The 17,504-nt window shown below is 37.1% G+C and overlaps 1 protein-coding gene across 2 annotated transcripts; it reads right to left on the bottom strand.

The window, feature by feature from the left end:
* Positions 1-1,184: 1,184 nt before the first annotated feature.
* Positions 1,185-17,433, bottom strand: LOC145735033 (uncharacterized protein C3orf38 homolog). 2 transcript variants are annotated; one of them, XM_081988755.1, is made up of 4 exons: positions 17,226-17,433; positions 16,649-16,845; positions 15,957-16,301; positions 1,185-1,592 (listed from the first exon to the last, which is right to left on the bottom strand). In XM_081988755.1, the coding sequence occupies exons 2-4, from the start codon at positions 16,761-16,763 to the stop codon at positions 1,201-1,203; spliced, it is 852 nt and encodes a 283-aa protein (XP_081844881.1). In that variant the 5' UTR covers positions 16,764-16,845; positions 17,226-17,433; the 3' UTR covers positions 1,185-1,200. The 2 variants fall into 2 exon arrangements, with proteins under 2 accessions (XP_081844881.1, XP_081844880.1); XM_081988754.1 differs by having other exon boundaries at positions 16,649-16,778.
* Positions 17,434-17,504: the final 71 nt, after the last annotated feature.

Genomic DNA, 17,504 nt, shown 5'->3' with positions numbered 1-17,504 from the left:
GGGTGACTCCAAGAATTTTTTTGAAAAATTTTTGAATTTTGAAAATTGGTTTTAACTGTCTTAATTAGTTTAAATTAACATTGGAAATGTGACCTAAAGTGTCATTTGTCAAAATGTTATTTTTTAAGGGTGCCATATCTTGAAAACTGTCAAAAATGCCATTATTTCAAGATCAGTGACAAAATGGCGGCAGTTACAGCAAAACGGATACAAGATTTGTGTTCTCCATACCAAAATTAGTTAAAATGGCCACCTTGACACGTCCAAATCCAATATGGCGGCAGTCAGTATAGTAGGACAAACAAAACCTTCATTTAAACAAAATTTCGGTGCATTTTTTCAAAAAATCGCAAATAACTCGATTATTTAAAACATTCCGAATAGACACATCAGATGATCGTAGGTAGCTAATGAATGGGGCTATCACGTGACGTTGACAGAACCAGGCTAAGTTGTACCGTTTGGCCGCTAGGGGGCGGCAAACTTGATTACCTTTTTTCGGACATTTTTCCAAATATCTCGAAAACTGCTTGAGTTAGAATATTGAATTTTTTACCATTTTTGACCCTCAAAAGAGACGCAACTTTTATTAAATATAAAACTTTTCCGTACAACGCACCGGTTCACTTTGAAAAATAAAAAACTAGATTCTTGACATTTTTAAAGGGGGTAACCCAATGAATTTTTCTGAAAAATTTTTGAATTTTGAAAATTGTCTTTAACTGTCATAATTAGTTTAAATTAACATTGGAAATGTGACCTAAAGTGTCATTTGTCAAAATGTCATTTTTTAAGGGTGCCATGTTTCAAAAACTGCCAAAAATGTCCTAACTTCAAGGTCAGTGACAAAATGGCGGCAGTTACAGCAAAACGGATACAAGATTTGTGTTCTCCATACCAAAATTAGGTAAAATGGCCACCTTGACACGAATAAATCCAATATGGCGGCAGTCAGTATAGTAGGCCAAACAAAACCTTCATTTAGACAAAATTTCGGTGCATTTTTTCAAAAAATCGCCAATAACTCGATTATTTGGAACATTCCGGATAGACACATCAGATGATCGTAGGTAGCGAATGAATGGGGCTATCACGTGACGTTGAGCGGGCAGTGCTAGGTTGCACCGTTTGGCCGCTAGAGGGCGTCAAACTTGATTACCTATCTTAGAGAGTTAAACCAGAAATAACTAAAAAAAACGTTTATTCCGAAGGTAAATGTAACAAAGCGCCAGTCAATTCACTATCACACAACTTAGGCAACTCAAACACATCACTTTTCGACCGTAAATTTAGTTCGGTATTTTTGATTTTCCAGTTATTTTCAGTGAAAGGATCCCGCGCCAAGGCGAACACTTGTTCGAAAACACCTGCGCAAACGTCCTTAACGTGCACGGTACCGCAGCTTAGAACCACCACTAAACCGTGCGGATCCATTCTACCTTGAATTCCATCCAAGGAAGTGTTCGGGTTGAAGTGTAAACTGTGTTGGAAGCGGATTTTCAAAAGAGTGGCGGTTACCTCGTTGACGTCACCGTCCACTTCGGTGGTTTCGCAGTTTGTATTCGAGTACATGTTTAGTCGGAGTTTGGCGTCTGTAAATTAAGACGAATGAGAGAGAGAGAAGCAGACAATTGTAGTGGATTGGAAGGAGATAACTGAGATGGACGGTTTACAGGAAATGGACCATTGGAAGCAACACAGTTGGGAGGAATACAAAGTCAGAGTGGAATTTACTTCCAGGGAGTGTATTCTAGGAATGGAGTGACCGAAAGTAAAGTATACAGTGACTGTCAGACGAATGAGACAGAGAATAAGATTGGAAGGAGATAACAGAGATGGATATATGGAAAGAACTAGAGATGGACGGTTTACAGGAAATGGACCATTGGAAGCAACATAGTTGGATGGAATACAAAGTCAGAGCGGAATTTACTTCCAGGGAGTGTATTCTAGGAATGGAGTGACTGAAAGTAAAGTATACAGTGACTGTCAGACGAATGAGACAGAGAATAAGATTGGAAGGAGATAACAGAGATGGATATATGGAAAGAACTAGAGATGGACCATTGGAAGCAACATAGTTGGGAGGAATACAAAGCCAGAGCGGAATTTACTTCCAGGGAGTGTATTCTAGGAATGGAGTGACCGAAAGTAAAGTATACAGTGACTGTCAGACGAATGAGACAGAGAATAAGATTGGAAGGAGATAACAGAGATGGATATATGGAAAGAACTAGAGATGGACCATTGGAAGCAACATAGTTGGGAGGAATACAAAGTCAGAGCGGAATTTACTTCCAGGGAGTGTATTCTAGGAATGGAGTGACTGAAAGTAAAGTATACAGTGACTGTCAGACGAATGAGACAGAGAATAAGATTGGAAGGAGATAACAGAGATGGATATATGGAAAGAACTAGAGATCGACCATTGGAAGCAACATAGTTGGGAGGAATACAAAGTCAGAGCAGAATTTACTTCCAGGGAGTGTATTCTAGGAATGGAGTGACCGAAAGTAAAGTATACAGTGACTGTCAGACGAATGAGACAGAGAATAAGATTGGAAGGAGATAACAGAGATGGATATATGGAAAGAACTAGAGATGGACCATTGGAAGCAACATAGTTGGGAGGAATACAAAGTCAGAGCAGAATTTACTTCCAGGGAGTGTATTCTAGGAATGGAGTGACCGAAAGTAAAGTATACAGTGACTGTCAGACGAATGAGACAGAGAATAAGATTGGAAGGAGATAACAGAGATGGATATATGGAAAGAACTAGAGATGGACCATTGGAAGCAACATAGTTGGGAGGAATACAAAGTCAGAGCAGAATTTACTTCCAGGGAGTGTATTCTAGGAATGGAGTGACCGAAAGTAAAGTATACAGTGACTGTCAGACGAATGAGACAGAGAATAAGATTGGAAGGAGATAACAGAGATGGATATATGGAAAGAACTAGAGATGGACCATTGGAAGCAACATAGTTGGGAGGAATACAAAGTCAGAGCGGAATTTACTTCCAGGGAGTGTATTCTAGGAATGGAGTGACTGAAAGTAAAGTATACAGTGACTGTAGGACAAATGAGACAGAGAATAAGATTGGAAGGAGATAACAGAGATGGATATATGGAAAGAACTAGAGATGGACCATTGGAAGCAACATAGTTGGGAGGAATACAAAGTCAGAGCAGAATTTACTTCCAGGGAGTGTATTCTAGGAATGGAGTGACCGAAAGTAAAGTATACAGTGACTGTCAGACGAATGAGACAGAGAATAAGATTGGAAGGAGATAACAGAGATGGATATATGGAAAGAACTAGAGATGGACCATTGGAAGCAACATAGTTGGGAGGAATACAAAGTCAGAGCGGAATTTACTTCCAGGGAGTGTATTCTAGGAATGGAGTGACTGAAAGTAAAGTATACAGTGACTGTAGGACAAATGAGACAGAGAATAAGATTGGAAGGAGATAACAGAGATGGATATATGGAAAGAACTAGAGATGGACCATTGGAAGCAACATAGTTGGGAGGAATACAAAGTCAGAGCAGAATTTACTTCCAGGGAGTGTATTCTAGGAATGGAGTGACCGAAAGTAAAGTATACAGTGACTGTCAGACGAATGAGACAGAGAATAAGATTGGAAGGAGATAACAGAGATGGATATATGGAAAGAACTAGAGATGGACCATTGGAAGCAACATAGTTGGGAGGAATACAAAGTCAGAGCGGAATTTACTTCCAGGGAGTGTATTCTAGGAATGGAGTGACTGAAAGTAAAGTATACAGTGACTGTAGGACAAATGAGACAGAGAATAAGATTGGAAGGAGATAACAGAGATGGATATATGGAAAGAACTAGAGATGGACCATTGGAAGCAACATAGTTGGGAGGAATACAAAGTCAGAGCAGAATTTACTTCCAGGGAGTGTATTCTAGGAATGGAGTGACCGAAAGTAAAGTATACAGTGACTGTCAGACGAATGAGACAGAGAATAAGATTGGAAGGAGATAACAGAGATGGATATATGGAAAGAACTAGAGATGGACCATTGGAAGCAACATAGTTGGGAGGAATACAAAGTCAGAGCGGAATTTACTTCCAGGGAGTGTATTCTAGGAATGGAGTGAACGAAAGTAAAGTATACAGTGACTGTCAGACGAATGAGACAGAGAATAAGATTGGAAGGAGATAACAGAGATGGATATATGGAAAGAACTAGAGATGGACCATTGGAAGCAACATAGTTGGGAGGAATACAAAGTCAGAGCGGAATTTACTTCCAGGGAGTGTATTCTAGGAATGGAGTGACTGAAAGTAAAGTATACAGTGACTGTCAGACGAATGAGACAGAGAATAAGATTGGAAGGAGATAACAGAGATGGATATATGGAAAGAACTAGAGATGGACCATTGGAAGCAACATAGTTGGGAGGAATACAAAGTCAGAGCGGAATTTACTTCCAGGGAGTGTATTCTAGGAATGGAGTGACTGAAAGTAAAGTATACAGTGACTGTAGGACAAATGAGACAGAGAATAAGATTGGAAGGAGATAACAGAGATGGATATATGGAAAGAACTAGAGATGGACCATTGGAAGCAACATAGTTGGGAGGAATACAAAGTCAGAGCAGAATTTACTTCCAGGGAGTGTATTCTAGGAATGGAGTGACCGAAAGTAAAGTATACAGTGACTGTCAGACGAATGAGACAGAGAATAAGATTGGAAGGAGATAACAGAGATGGATATATGGAAAGAACTAGAGATGGACCATTGGAAGCAACATAGTTGGGAGGAATACAAAGTCAGAGCGGAATTTACTTCCAGGGAGTGTATTCTAGGAATGGAGTGACTGAAAGTAAAGTATACAGTGACTGTAGGACAAATGAGACAGAGAATAAGATTGGAAGGAGATAACAGAGATGGATATATGGAAAGAACTAGAGATGGACCATTGGAAGCAACATAGTTGGGAGGAATACAAAGTCAGAGCAGAATTTACTTCCAGGGAGTGTATTCTAGGAATGGAGTGACCGAAAGTAAAGTATACAGTGACTGTCAGACGAATGAGACAGAGAATAAGATTGGAAGGAGATAACAGAGATGGATATATGGAAAGAACTAGAGATGGACCATTGGAAGCAACATAGTTGGGAGGAATACAAAGTCAGAGCGGAATTTACTTCCAGGGAGTGTATTCTAGGAATGGAGTGAACGAAAGTAAAGTATACAGTGACTGTCAGACGAATGAGACAGAGAATAAGATTGGAAGGAGATAACAGAGATGGATATATGGAAAGAACTAGAGATGGACCATTGGAAGCAACATAGTTGGGAGGAATACAAAGTCAGAGCGGAATTTACTTCCAGGGAGTGTATTCTAGGAATGGAGTGACTGAAAGTAAAGTATACAGTGACTGTCAGACGAATGAGACAGAGAATAAGATTGGAAGGAGATAACAGAGATGGATATATGGAAAGAACTAGAGATGGACCATTGGAAGCAACATAGTTGGGAGGAATACAAAGTCAGAGCGGAATTTACTTCCAGGGAGTGTATTCTAGGAATGGAGTGACTGAAAGTAAAGTATACAGTGACTGTAGGACAAATGAGACAGAGAATAAGATTGGAAGGAGATAACAGAGATGGATATATGGAAAGAACTAGAGATGGACCATTGGAAGCAACATAGTTGGGAGGAATACAAAGTCAGAGCGGAATTTACTTCCAGGGAGTGTATTCTAGGAATGGAGTGAACGAAAGTAAAGTATACAGTGACTGTCAGACAAATGAGACAGAGAATAAGATTGGAAGGAGATAACAGAGATGGATATATGGAAAGAACTAGAGAGGGACCATTGGAAGCAACACAGTTGGGAGGAATACAAAGTCAGGGCGGAATTTACTTCCAGGGAGTGTATTCTAGGAATGGAGTGACTGAAAGTAAAGTATACAGTGACTGTCAGACGAATGAGACAGAGAATAAGATTGGAAGGAGATAACAGAGATGGATATATGGAAAGAACTAGAGATGGACCATTGGAAGCAACATAGTTGGGAGGAATACAAAGTCAGAGCGGAATTTACTTCCAGGGAGTGTATTCTAGGAATGGAGTGAACGAAAGTAAAGTATACAGTGACTGTCAGACAAATGAGACAGAGAATAAGATTGGAAGGAGATAACAGAGATGGATATATGGAAAGAACTAGAGAGGGACCATTGGAAGCAACATAGTTGGGAGGAATACAAAGTCAGAGCAGAATTTACTTCCAGGGAGTGTATTCTAGGAATGGAGTGACTGAAAGTAAAGTATACAGTGACTGTCAGACGAATGAGACAGAGAATAAGATTGGAAGGAGATAACAGAGATGGAAAGAACTAGAGATGGACGGTTTACATGAAATGGACTATTGGAAGCAACACAGTTGGGAGGAATACAAAGTCAGAGTGGAATTTACTTCCAGGGAGTGTATTCTAGGAATGGAGTGACCGAAAGTACAGTATACAGTGACTGTCAGACGAATGAGACAGAGAATAAGATTGGAAGGAGATAACAGAGATGGATATATGGAAAGAACTAGAGATGGACCATTGGAAGCAACATAGTTGGGAGGAATACAAAGTCAGAGCGGAATTTACTTCCAGGGAGTGTATTCTAGGAATGGAGTGACTGAAAGTAAAGTATACAGTGACTGTCAGACGAATGAGACAGAGAATAAGATTGGAAGGAGATAACAGAGATGGATATATGGAAAGAACTAGAGATGGACCATTGGAAGCAACATAGTTGGGAGGAATACAAAGTCAGAGCGGAATTTACTTCCAGGGAGTGTATTCTAGGAATGGTGTGACTGAAAGTAAAGTATACAGTGACTGTCAGACGAATGAGACAGAGAATAAGATTGGAAGGAGATAACAGAGATGGAAAGAACTAGAGATGGACGGTTTACATGAAATGGACTATTGGAAGCAACACAGTTGGGAGGAATACAAAGTCAGAGTGGAATTTACTTCCAGGGAGTGTATTCTAGGAATGGAGTGACCGAAAGTAAAGTATACAGTGACTGTCAGACGAATGAGACAGAGAATAAGATTGGAAGGAGATAACAGAGATGGATATATGGAACGAACTAGAGATGGACGGTTTACAGGAAATGGACCATTGGAAGCAACATAGTTGGATGGAATACAAAGTCAGAGCGGAATTTACTTCCAGGGAGTGTATTCTAGGAATGGAGTGACTGAAAGTAAAGTATACAGTGACTGTCAGACAAATGAGACAGAGAATAAGATTGGAAGGAGATAACAGAGATGGAAAGAACTAGAGATGGACGGTTTACATGAAATGGACTATTGGAAGCAACACAGTTGGGAGGAATACAAAGTCAGAGCGGAATTTACTTCCAGGGAGTGTATTCTAGGAATGGAGTGACTGAAAGTAAAGTATACAGTGACTGTAGGACAAATGAGACAGAGAATAAGATTGGAAGGAGATAACAGAGATGGATATATGGAAAGAACTAGAGATGGACCATTGGAAGCAACATAGTTGGGAGGAATACAAAGTCAGAGCGGAATTTACTGCCAGGGAGTGTATTCTAGGAATGGAGTGACTGAAAGTAAAGTATACAGTGACTGTAGGACAAATGAGACAGAGAATAAGATTGGAAGGAGATAACAGAGATGGATATATGGAAAGAACTAGAGATGGACCATTGGAAGCAACATAGTTGGGAGGAATACAAAGTCAGAGCGGAATTTACTTCCAGGGAGTGTATTCTAGGAATGGAGTGACTGAAAGTAAAGTATACAGTGACTGTAGGACAAATGAGACAGAGAATAAGATTGGAAGGAGATAACAGAGATGGATATATGGAAAGAACTAGAGATGGACCATTGGAAGCAACATAGTTGGGAGGAATACAAAGTCAGAGCGGAATTTACTTCCAGGGAGTGTATTCTTGGAATGGAGTGACTGAAAGTAAAGTATACAGTGACTGTCAGACGAATGAGACAGAGAATAAGATTGGAAGGAGATAACAGAGATGGATATATGGAAAAAACTAGAGATGGACCATTGGAAGCAACATAGTTGGGAGGAATACAAAGTCAGAGCGGAATTTACTTCCAGGGAGTGTATTCTTGGAATGGAGTGACTGAAAGTAAAGTATACAGTGACTGTCAGACGAATGAGACAGAGAATAAGATTGGAAGGAGATAACAGAGATGGATATATGGAAAAAACTAGAGATGGACCATTGGAAGCAACATAGTTGGGAGGAATACAAAGTCAGAGCGGAATTTACTTCCAGGGAGTGTATTCTTGGAATGGAGTGACTGAAAGTAAAGTATACAGTGACTGTCAGACGAATGAGACAGAGAATAAGATTGGAAGGAGATAACAGAGATGGATATATGGAAAGAACTAGAGATGGACGGTTTACATGAAATGGACCATTGGAAGCAACACAGTTGGGAGGAATACAAAGTCAGAGCGGAATTTACTTCTAGGGAGTGTATTCTAGGAATGGAGTGACTGAAAGTAAAGTATACAGTGACTGTCAGACGAATGAGACAGAGAATAAGATTGGAAGGAGATAACAGAGATGGAAAGAACTAGAGATGGACGGTTTACATGAAATGGACTATTGGAAGCAACACAGTTGGGAGGAATACAAAGTCAGGGCGGAATTTACTTCTAGGGAGTGTATTCTAGGAATGGAGTGACTGAAAGTAAAGTATACAGTGACTGTCAGACGAATGAGACAGAGAATAAGATTGGAAGGAGATAACAGAGATGGATATATGGAAAGAACTAGAGATGGACCATTGGAAGCAACATAGTTGGGAGGAATACAAAGTCAGAGCGGAATTTACTTCCAGGGAGTGTATTCTAGGAATGGAGTGACTGAAAGTAAAGTATACAGTGACTGTCAGACGAATGAGACAGAGAATAAGATTGGAAGGAGATAACAGAGATGGATATATGGAAAGAACTAGAGATGGACCATTGGAAGCAACATAGTTGGGAGGAATACAAAGTCAGAGCAGAATTTACTTCCAGGGAGTGTATTCTAGGAATGGAGTGACCGAAAGTAAAGTATACAGTGACTGTCAGACGAATGAGACAGAGAATAAGATTGGAAGGAGATAACAGAGATGGATATATGGAAAGAACTAGAGATGGACCATTGGAAGCAACATAGTTGGGAGGAATACAAAGTCAGAGCGGAATTTACTTCCAGGGAGTGTATTCTAGGAATGGAGTGACTGAAAGTAAAGTATACAGTGACTGTCAGACGAATGAGACAGAGAATAAGATTGGAAGGAGATAACAGAGATGGATATATGGAAAGAACTAGAGATGGACCATTGGAAGCAACACAGTTGGGAGGAATACAAAGTCAGAGCGGAATTTACTTCCAGGGAGTGTATTCTAGGAATGGAGTGACTGAAAGTAAAGTATACAGTGACTGTCAGACGAATGAGACAGAGAATAAGATTGGAAGGAGATAACAGAGATGGATATATGGAAAGAACTAGAGATGGACCATTGGAAGCAACATAGTTGGGAGGAATACAAAGTCAGAGCAGAATTTACTTCCAGGGAGTGTATTCTAGGAATGGAGTGACCGAAAGTAAAGTATACAGTGACTGTCAGACGAATGAGACAGAGAATAAGATTGGAAGGAGATAACAGAGATGGATATATGGAAAGAACTAGAGATGGACCATTGGAAGCAACATAGTTGGGAGGAATACAAAGTCAGAGCAGAATTTACTTCCAGGGAGTGTATTCTAGGAATGGAGTGACCGAAAGTAAAGTATACAGTGACTGTCAGACGAATGAGACAGAGAATAAGATTGGAAGGAGATAACAGAGATGGATATATGGAAAGAACTAGAGATGGACCATTGGAAGCAACATAGTTGGGAGGAATACAAAGTCAGAGCGGAATTTACTTCCAGGGAGTGTATTCTAGGAATGGAGTGACCGAAAGTAAAGTATACAGTGACTGTCAGACGAATGAGACAGAGAATAAGATTGGAAGGAGATAACAGTGATGGATATATGGAAAGAACTAGAGATGGACCATTGGAAGCAACACAGTTGGGAGGAATACAAAGTCAGAGCGGAATTTACTTCCAGGGAGTGTATTCTAGGAATGGAGTGACCGAAAGTAAAGTATACAGTGACTGTCAGACGAATGAGACAGAGAATAAGATTGGAAGGAGATAACAGAGATGGATATATGGAAAGAACTAGAGATGGACCATTGGAAGCAACATAGTTGGGAGGAATACAAAGTCAGAGCGGAATTTACTTCCAGGGAGTGTATTCCAGGAATGGAGTGACTGAAAGTAAAGTATACAGTGACTGTCAGACGAATGAGACAGAGAATAAGATTGGAAGGAGATAACAGAGATGGATATATGGAAAGAACTAGAGATGGACCATTGGAAGCAACATAGTTGGGAGGAATACAAAGTCAGAGCGGAATTTAGTTCCAGGGAGTGTATTCCAGGAATGGAGTGACTGAAAGTAAAGTATACAGTGACTGTCAGACGAATGAGACAGAGAATAAGATTGGAAGGAGATAACAGAGATGGATATATGGAAAGAACTAGAGATGGACCATTGGAAGCAACATAGTTGGGAGGAATACAAAGTCAGAGCGGAATTTACTTCCAGGGAGTGTATTCTAGGAATGGAGTGACTGAAAGTAAAGTATACAGTGACTGTAGGACAAATGAGACAGAGAATAAGATTGGAGGAATGAGATAACTTACCTATCAGTGGTTCTTAAACTAGGGACTTAGTAAAATAAAGTTTTTTTTTGAAATCAGCGGTTATCCAAATATTTCTCTAATTTTGGAATTTTACTGTCGTTAAATCACTGACACTCAAACTGTCTCAAATCCCTAATCTAACCTATCAATGGTTCTCAAAATTTTTCTTTTTGGCTTTTCTCTTCTCTTTTCACTTTTGGCAGATGATGACGTTAAATGACAGTTTAGGACGTCCTATTTGGCACTTTATACTTTCAGGTCGTTGGTAAATAAGTTTTGACACTTAAAGACAGCTGTCACGTGACGCCTGTTACGTATTAAAGTGTTATCTAACACCCCAACTGTCAAATTTGACTCCGTGGAGCTGTAAACACCACTTACAATGCAATTTGTCACAGAAACGCATCTATTTGGAATTTTATAGTTTCAGATCAATGGCGGGTGAGTTTCGGAATTTAAGACAGCTGTCACGTGACACAAGTAACGTATTGAACTGTTTCGTAACGTCCCCACTGTCAAATTTAGCTCCATGGAGCTGTAAACATAACTTGCAGTGCAAATTCTTCAAAGAAACACATCTATTTGGCATTTTATCTTTTCAGGACACTGGTGAGTGAGTTTTGACAGTTATGACAGCTGTCACGTGACGCAGGCAAAATATTTAAGTGTTCCTTAACGTCTCAACTGTCAAATTTGACTCCAAAGTGTTATTCTTGGGCATATCCAGACAAAACCTACTTTCCACACAGGAATTTTATTATTTTTCAGTATTTTTGCGTCTAATAAGCAAATAGTATAATGTTGATACACGGCGGCTCAAGGAAAATCAGAAAAAAACCAGATTTTTTATGGAAAAACGACCTGGAAAGTTGGAAAATCTGGTAATGTTAGAACACTGAGGAAAATACGGTTTTTGTCCTAATTGAGTCAGCATCATCCCATAAAACTTAACAAAACTCCAATCAAATATTCTCTTTTCTGGCAGCTGGAAAAATCCAAAATTTACCAGAAAAGGAGCCATTGAATGTTAAAATTATAGAGTCACAGTCATAGAATGTGATTTCTAACTAATTTAAATCAAAAATTGGATTTTTTTGGCACAATCAGCATAAAACACGAAATTCTAAACAATCCAGCTTGAAAAATGTTTCTGACATTGCCATATTTCAATTATAGACACTTGTAAAGCTATATTTTGTCAGAACAAGCTTAGAATGTCGTTTTAAACAAAATTAAACTTCCTGAACAGTTTTAGCTTGGAATTTGACACCAAAATTGCTTTTTTTGCCACAATCAGCATTAAACAAGACATTTTCTGATAATTTAGCTTGAATATGGTTTCTAACCATGCCAGATTTGAATTCCAGAAATTTTTAATCGTCAGAATGTCATTTCTAACCAATTTACACCCAAAATTGGCTTTTTTGACACAATCAGCATTAAAAATCACATTTTCTGATATTCTAGCTTGAATACGGTTTCTAACAATGCCAGATTTGAATTTTAGAAACTTTTAATCGTCAGAATGTCATTTCTAACAAATTTACACCCAAAATTGGCTTTTTTTGACACAATCAGCATTAAACATGACATTTTCTGATCATTTAGCTTGAATATGGTTTCTAACCATGCCAGATTTGAATTCTTGAAACTTTTAATCGTCAGAATGTCATTTCTAACAAATTTACAAGCAAAATTGGCTTTTTTTGACACAATCAGCATTAAAAATCACATTTTCTGATATTCTAGCTTGAATACGGTTTCTAACAATGTCAGATTTGAATTCTAGAAACTTTTAATGGTCAGAATGTCATTTCTAACAAATTTAAACCCAAAATTGGCTTTTTTTTGACACAATCAGCATTAAACATGACATTTTCTGATAATCTAGCTTGAATGTGGTTTCTAACAATGCCAGATTTGAATTCTAGAAACTTCAGTTCGTCAGAATGTTATTTCTAACAAATTTAAACCCAAAATTGGCTTTTTTGACACAATCAGCATTAAACATGACATTTTCTGATAATTTAGCTTGAATATGGTTTCTAACCATGCCAGATTTGAATTTTAGAAACTTTTAATCGTCAGAATGTCATTTCTAACAAATTTACACCCAAAATTGGCTTTTTTTGACACAATCAGCATTAAACATGACATTTTCTGATAATTTACCTTGAATATGGTTTCTAACCATGCCAGATTTGAATTCTAGAAACTTCAATTCGTCAGAATGTCATTTCTAATAAATTTAAACACAAAATTGGCTATTTTGATACAATCAGCAAAAAAATATCAAATTTTCAAGCAAACCAGCATGAAAATGCCAGATTTACATTCTAGACACTTATAGAAAGCTTTATTTTGTCAGAACTAGTTTAGAACGTCGTTTCTAACAAATTTAAACCCAAAATTGGGTTTTTTTTGACATAATCAGCATTAAACGTGACATTTTCTGATATTCTAGCTTGAATATGGTTTCTAACCATGCCAGATTTGAATTCTAGAAACTCCAATTCGTCTGAATGTCATTTCTAACAAATTTAAACCCAAAATTGGCTTTTTTTTGACACAATCAGCATTAAACATGACATTTTCTGATAATCTAGCTTGAATGTGGTTTCTAACCATGCCAGATTTGAATTCTATAAACTTCAATTCGCTAGAATGTCATTTCTAACAAATTTACACCCAAAATTGGCTTTTTTTTGACACAATCAGCATTAAACATGACATTTTCTGATAATTTAGCTTGAATATGGTTTCTAACCATGCCAGATTTGAATTTTAGAAACTTTTAATCGTCAGAATGTCATTTCTAACAAATTTAAACCCAAAATTGGCTTTTTTTTGACACAATCAGCATTAAACATGACATTTTCTGATAATCTAGCTTGAATATGGTTTCTAACCATGCCAGATTTGAATTCTTGAAACTTTTAATCGTCAGAATGTCATTTCTAACAAATTTAAACCCAAAATTGGCTTTTTTTTGACACAATCAGCATTAAACATGACATTTTCTGATAATTTAGCTTGAATATGGTTTCTAACCATACCAGATTTGAATTCTAGAAACTTCAATTCGCTAGAATGTCATTTCTAACAAATTTACACCCAAAATTGGCTTTTTTTGACACAATCAGCATTAAACATGACATTTTCTGATAATTTACCTTGAATATGGTTTCTAACAATGCCAGATTTGAATTCTAGAAACTCCAATTCGTCTGAATGTCATTTCTAACAAATTTAAACCCAAAATTGGCTTTTTTTTGACACAATCAGCATTAAACATGACATTTTCTGATAATCTAGCTTGAATGTGGTTTCTAACCATGCCAGATTTGAATTCTATAAACTTCAATTCGCTAGAATGTCATTTCTAACAAATTTACACCCAAAATTGGCTTTTTTTTGACACAATCAGCATTAAACATGACATTTTCTGATAATTTAGCTTGAATATGGTTTCTAACCATGCCAGATTTGAATTTTAGAAACTTTTAATCGTCAGAATGTCATTTCTAACAAATTTAAACCCAAAATTGGCTTTTTTTTGACACAATCAGCATTAAACATGACATTTTCTGATAATCTAGCTTGAATATGGTTTCTAACCATGCCAGATTTGAATTCTTGAAACTTTTAATCGTCAGAATGTCATTTCTAACAAATTTAAACCCAAAATTGGCTTTTTTTTGACACAATCAGCATTAAACATGACATTTTCTGATAATTTAGCTTGAATATGGTTTCTAACCATACCAGATTTGAATTCTAGAAACTTCAATTCGCTAGAATGTCATTTCTAACAAATTTACACCCAAAATTGGCTTTTTTTGACACAATCAGCATTAAACATGACATTTTCTGATAATTTACCTTGAATATGGTTTCTAACAATGCCAGATTTGAATTCTAGAAACTCCAATTCGTCTGAATGTCATTTCTAACAAATTTAAACCCAAAATTGGCTTTTTTGACACAATCAGCATTAAACATGACATTTTCTGATAATTTACCTTGAATATGGTTTCTAACAATGCCAGATTTGAATTCTAGAAACTTCAATTTGTCAGAATGTCATTTCTAACAAATTTACACCCAAAATTGGCTTTTTTTGACACAATCAGCATTAAACATGACATTTTCTGATAATCTAGCTTGAATATGGTTTCTAACCATGCCAGAGTTGAATTCTAGAAACTTCAATTCGTCAGAATGTCATTTCTAATAAATTTAAATACAAAATTGGCTATTTTGATACAATCAGCAAAAAAATATCAAATTTTCAAGCAAACCAGCATGAAAATGCCAGATTTACATTCTAGACACTTATAGAAAGCTTTATTTTGTCAGAACTAGTTTAGAACGTCGTTTCTAACAAATTTAAACCCAAAATTAGCTTTTTTGACACAATCAGCATTAAACATGACATTTTCTGATATTCTAGCTTGAATATGGTTTCTAACCATGCCAGATTTGAATTTTAGAAACTTTTAATCGTCAGAATGTCATTTCTAACAAATTTACACCCAAAATTGGCTTTTTTTGACACAATCAGCATTAAACATGACATTTTCTGATAATTTAGCTTGAATATGGTTTCTAACCATGCCAGATTTGAATTCTAGAAACTCCAATTCGTCTGAATGTCATTTCTAACAAATTTAAACCCAAAATTGGCTTTTTTTTGACACAATCAGCATTAAACATGACATTTTCTGATAATCTAGCTTGAATGTGGTTTCTAACCATGCCAGATTTGAATTCTATAAACTTCAGTTCGTCAGAATGTTATTTCTAACAAATTTAAACCCAAAATTGGCTTTTTTGACACAATCAGCATTAAACATGACATTTTCTGATAATTTAGCTTGAATATGGTTTCTAACCATGCCAGATTTGAATTCTAGAAACTTCAATTCGTCAGAATGTCATTTCTAACAAATTTACACCCAAAATTGGCTTTTTTGATACAATCAGCAAAAAAATACCTAATTTTCAAGCAAACCAGCTTGAAAATGCCAGATTTACATTCTAGACACTTATAGAAAGCTTTATTTTGTCAGAACTAGTTTAGAACGTCGTTTCCAACAAATGTAAACCTCCTGAAAACCCTTTTTTGACCCCATTTAACTTCTTATTCGCTCACCTGAGAAAAAATGTTCAGTACCACACTGATTGTCGTTCAACATAGCATAAAACCATTGCGCAAACTCTTTAGCCATAACATTGACGTTGCTCTCTTCCCCATCCTTTCCACGCACCTCCAAATCTCTATTTGAAGAACAGTCACCTTCCTTCTTCAAAACTGCCCCGAAACGGGGCAAATTCCAATAATCCGCTACAATATCGATGAGTTCGTCTTTGGTAATTGGGAGGCGCACTTTAACGTTTTCGTCCTCCAAATAACCGAACAAAATCTCCCTGGTGACCAGTTTACGTCTTAGGACGCTCACTGGATCCGGGGAGAATTTCATTATGTTCTGGATTGCATCTAAAAATTGGAGGACGCCCTGTATACAGATATTCTACAGGGTGGTCCAAATTGTAGGCTACTTAAAGGGTGGAAGGTAATAAATGTGTGCCCCAAAAAAGAGTTGTTTTTGTTATTTTAAGTTCACCTAAAAAATTACAAAAAAACCCATTTTTCCTTAAAAAATTAAAATTAAAAAAAAAAAAATCTTTTTGTGGCTCACTTTAGGATTTGCCAGCTCCACTAGAGGGCAGTGTGCAAGTACAGTTTATTATAACACTTTGGAGCTTATTTTATGTACTTTTCACCCTTGTATTATCCTACTAACAATTTGGACCACCCTGTATAAACTGAAACCGTTTTTTTACCTTCAGCAGATCTGCTTTTCTTTAATTTTTGCGTTACAGTACGAGCTAAAGAGAATAGACTGTCCTGGTCCAGTTTTTGGAGTATTTCCATTAGTCCTTCCTTTGCATTAGGCATTTTGTCACATGATGACTGCCAACAAACAATTATTAAACTCAGTGTTGCCAACCATTAAATAATTTCCCCGAAAATGTTTTCACTAAAATTTCCCAACAAATCTAAACAATTCTGGCAGAAGATGTATAGAAAAATAGTATTCCTTGGCATTCAACAGAATTCTGTTGCTGCTTCTGGACTACTAATATGAAGATTCAGGCCCTTGAAGTGTCACAAAACTGCTATAATTACTCCCTCCAATGTAAATTTGTAACATTTCAGCTGTTAACACCAAAGAGTACCCAGCTGAAGCACTTTGCGAGCCTGAATTTCCTTTACTTTGAAACATTCACATTGACTTGTTCCTTGTTGTCACCGATTGCATATTTGTCGTGTTTAAAGTCCCTACTACTATACTCAGTGTATTTTGTGTTGTTTCAACACTAAATTACCACTTAAAAGACCAAATAATGTGAAACTTACCTCACTATAACCCAGTTAGAAACAGTGTGAAGTTTTCCTCCTACTTCTCGGCGTGGCAATTCCTTAACAAATCAGTCTGGTTAAAACAAAGCATTTGCACGTCTACTTTGTGGAGGTTTTTAATGCAAAACAACCCCAATTAACTTTATTAAAAAGTATTTTAATAAAGTTATTACTTCAAACAAACAACCAAAACAAATAATTCTGAGGTTATGTTAGTGTAGGTGTTATCAAATTAGTTGTGCAGTGTATTGCTGCACTACTTTAACAGCGTTTGAT

This window comes from Ips typographus, linkage group LG10, assembly GCF_016097725.1.
Source record: "Ips typographus isolate SLU linkage group LG10, UJ_Ityp_2.0, whole genome shotgun sequence".
NCBI classification, from domain to species: domain Eukaryota; kingdom Metazoa; phylum Arthropoda; class Insecta; order Coleoptera; family Curculionidae; genus Ips; species Ips typographus.
This window is presented reverse-complemented; position numbering and strand designations above follow the sequence as displayed.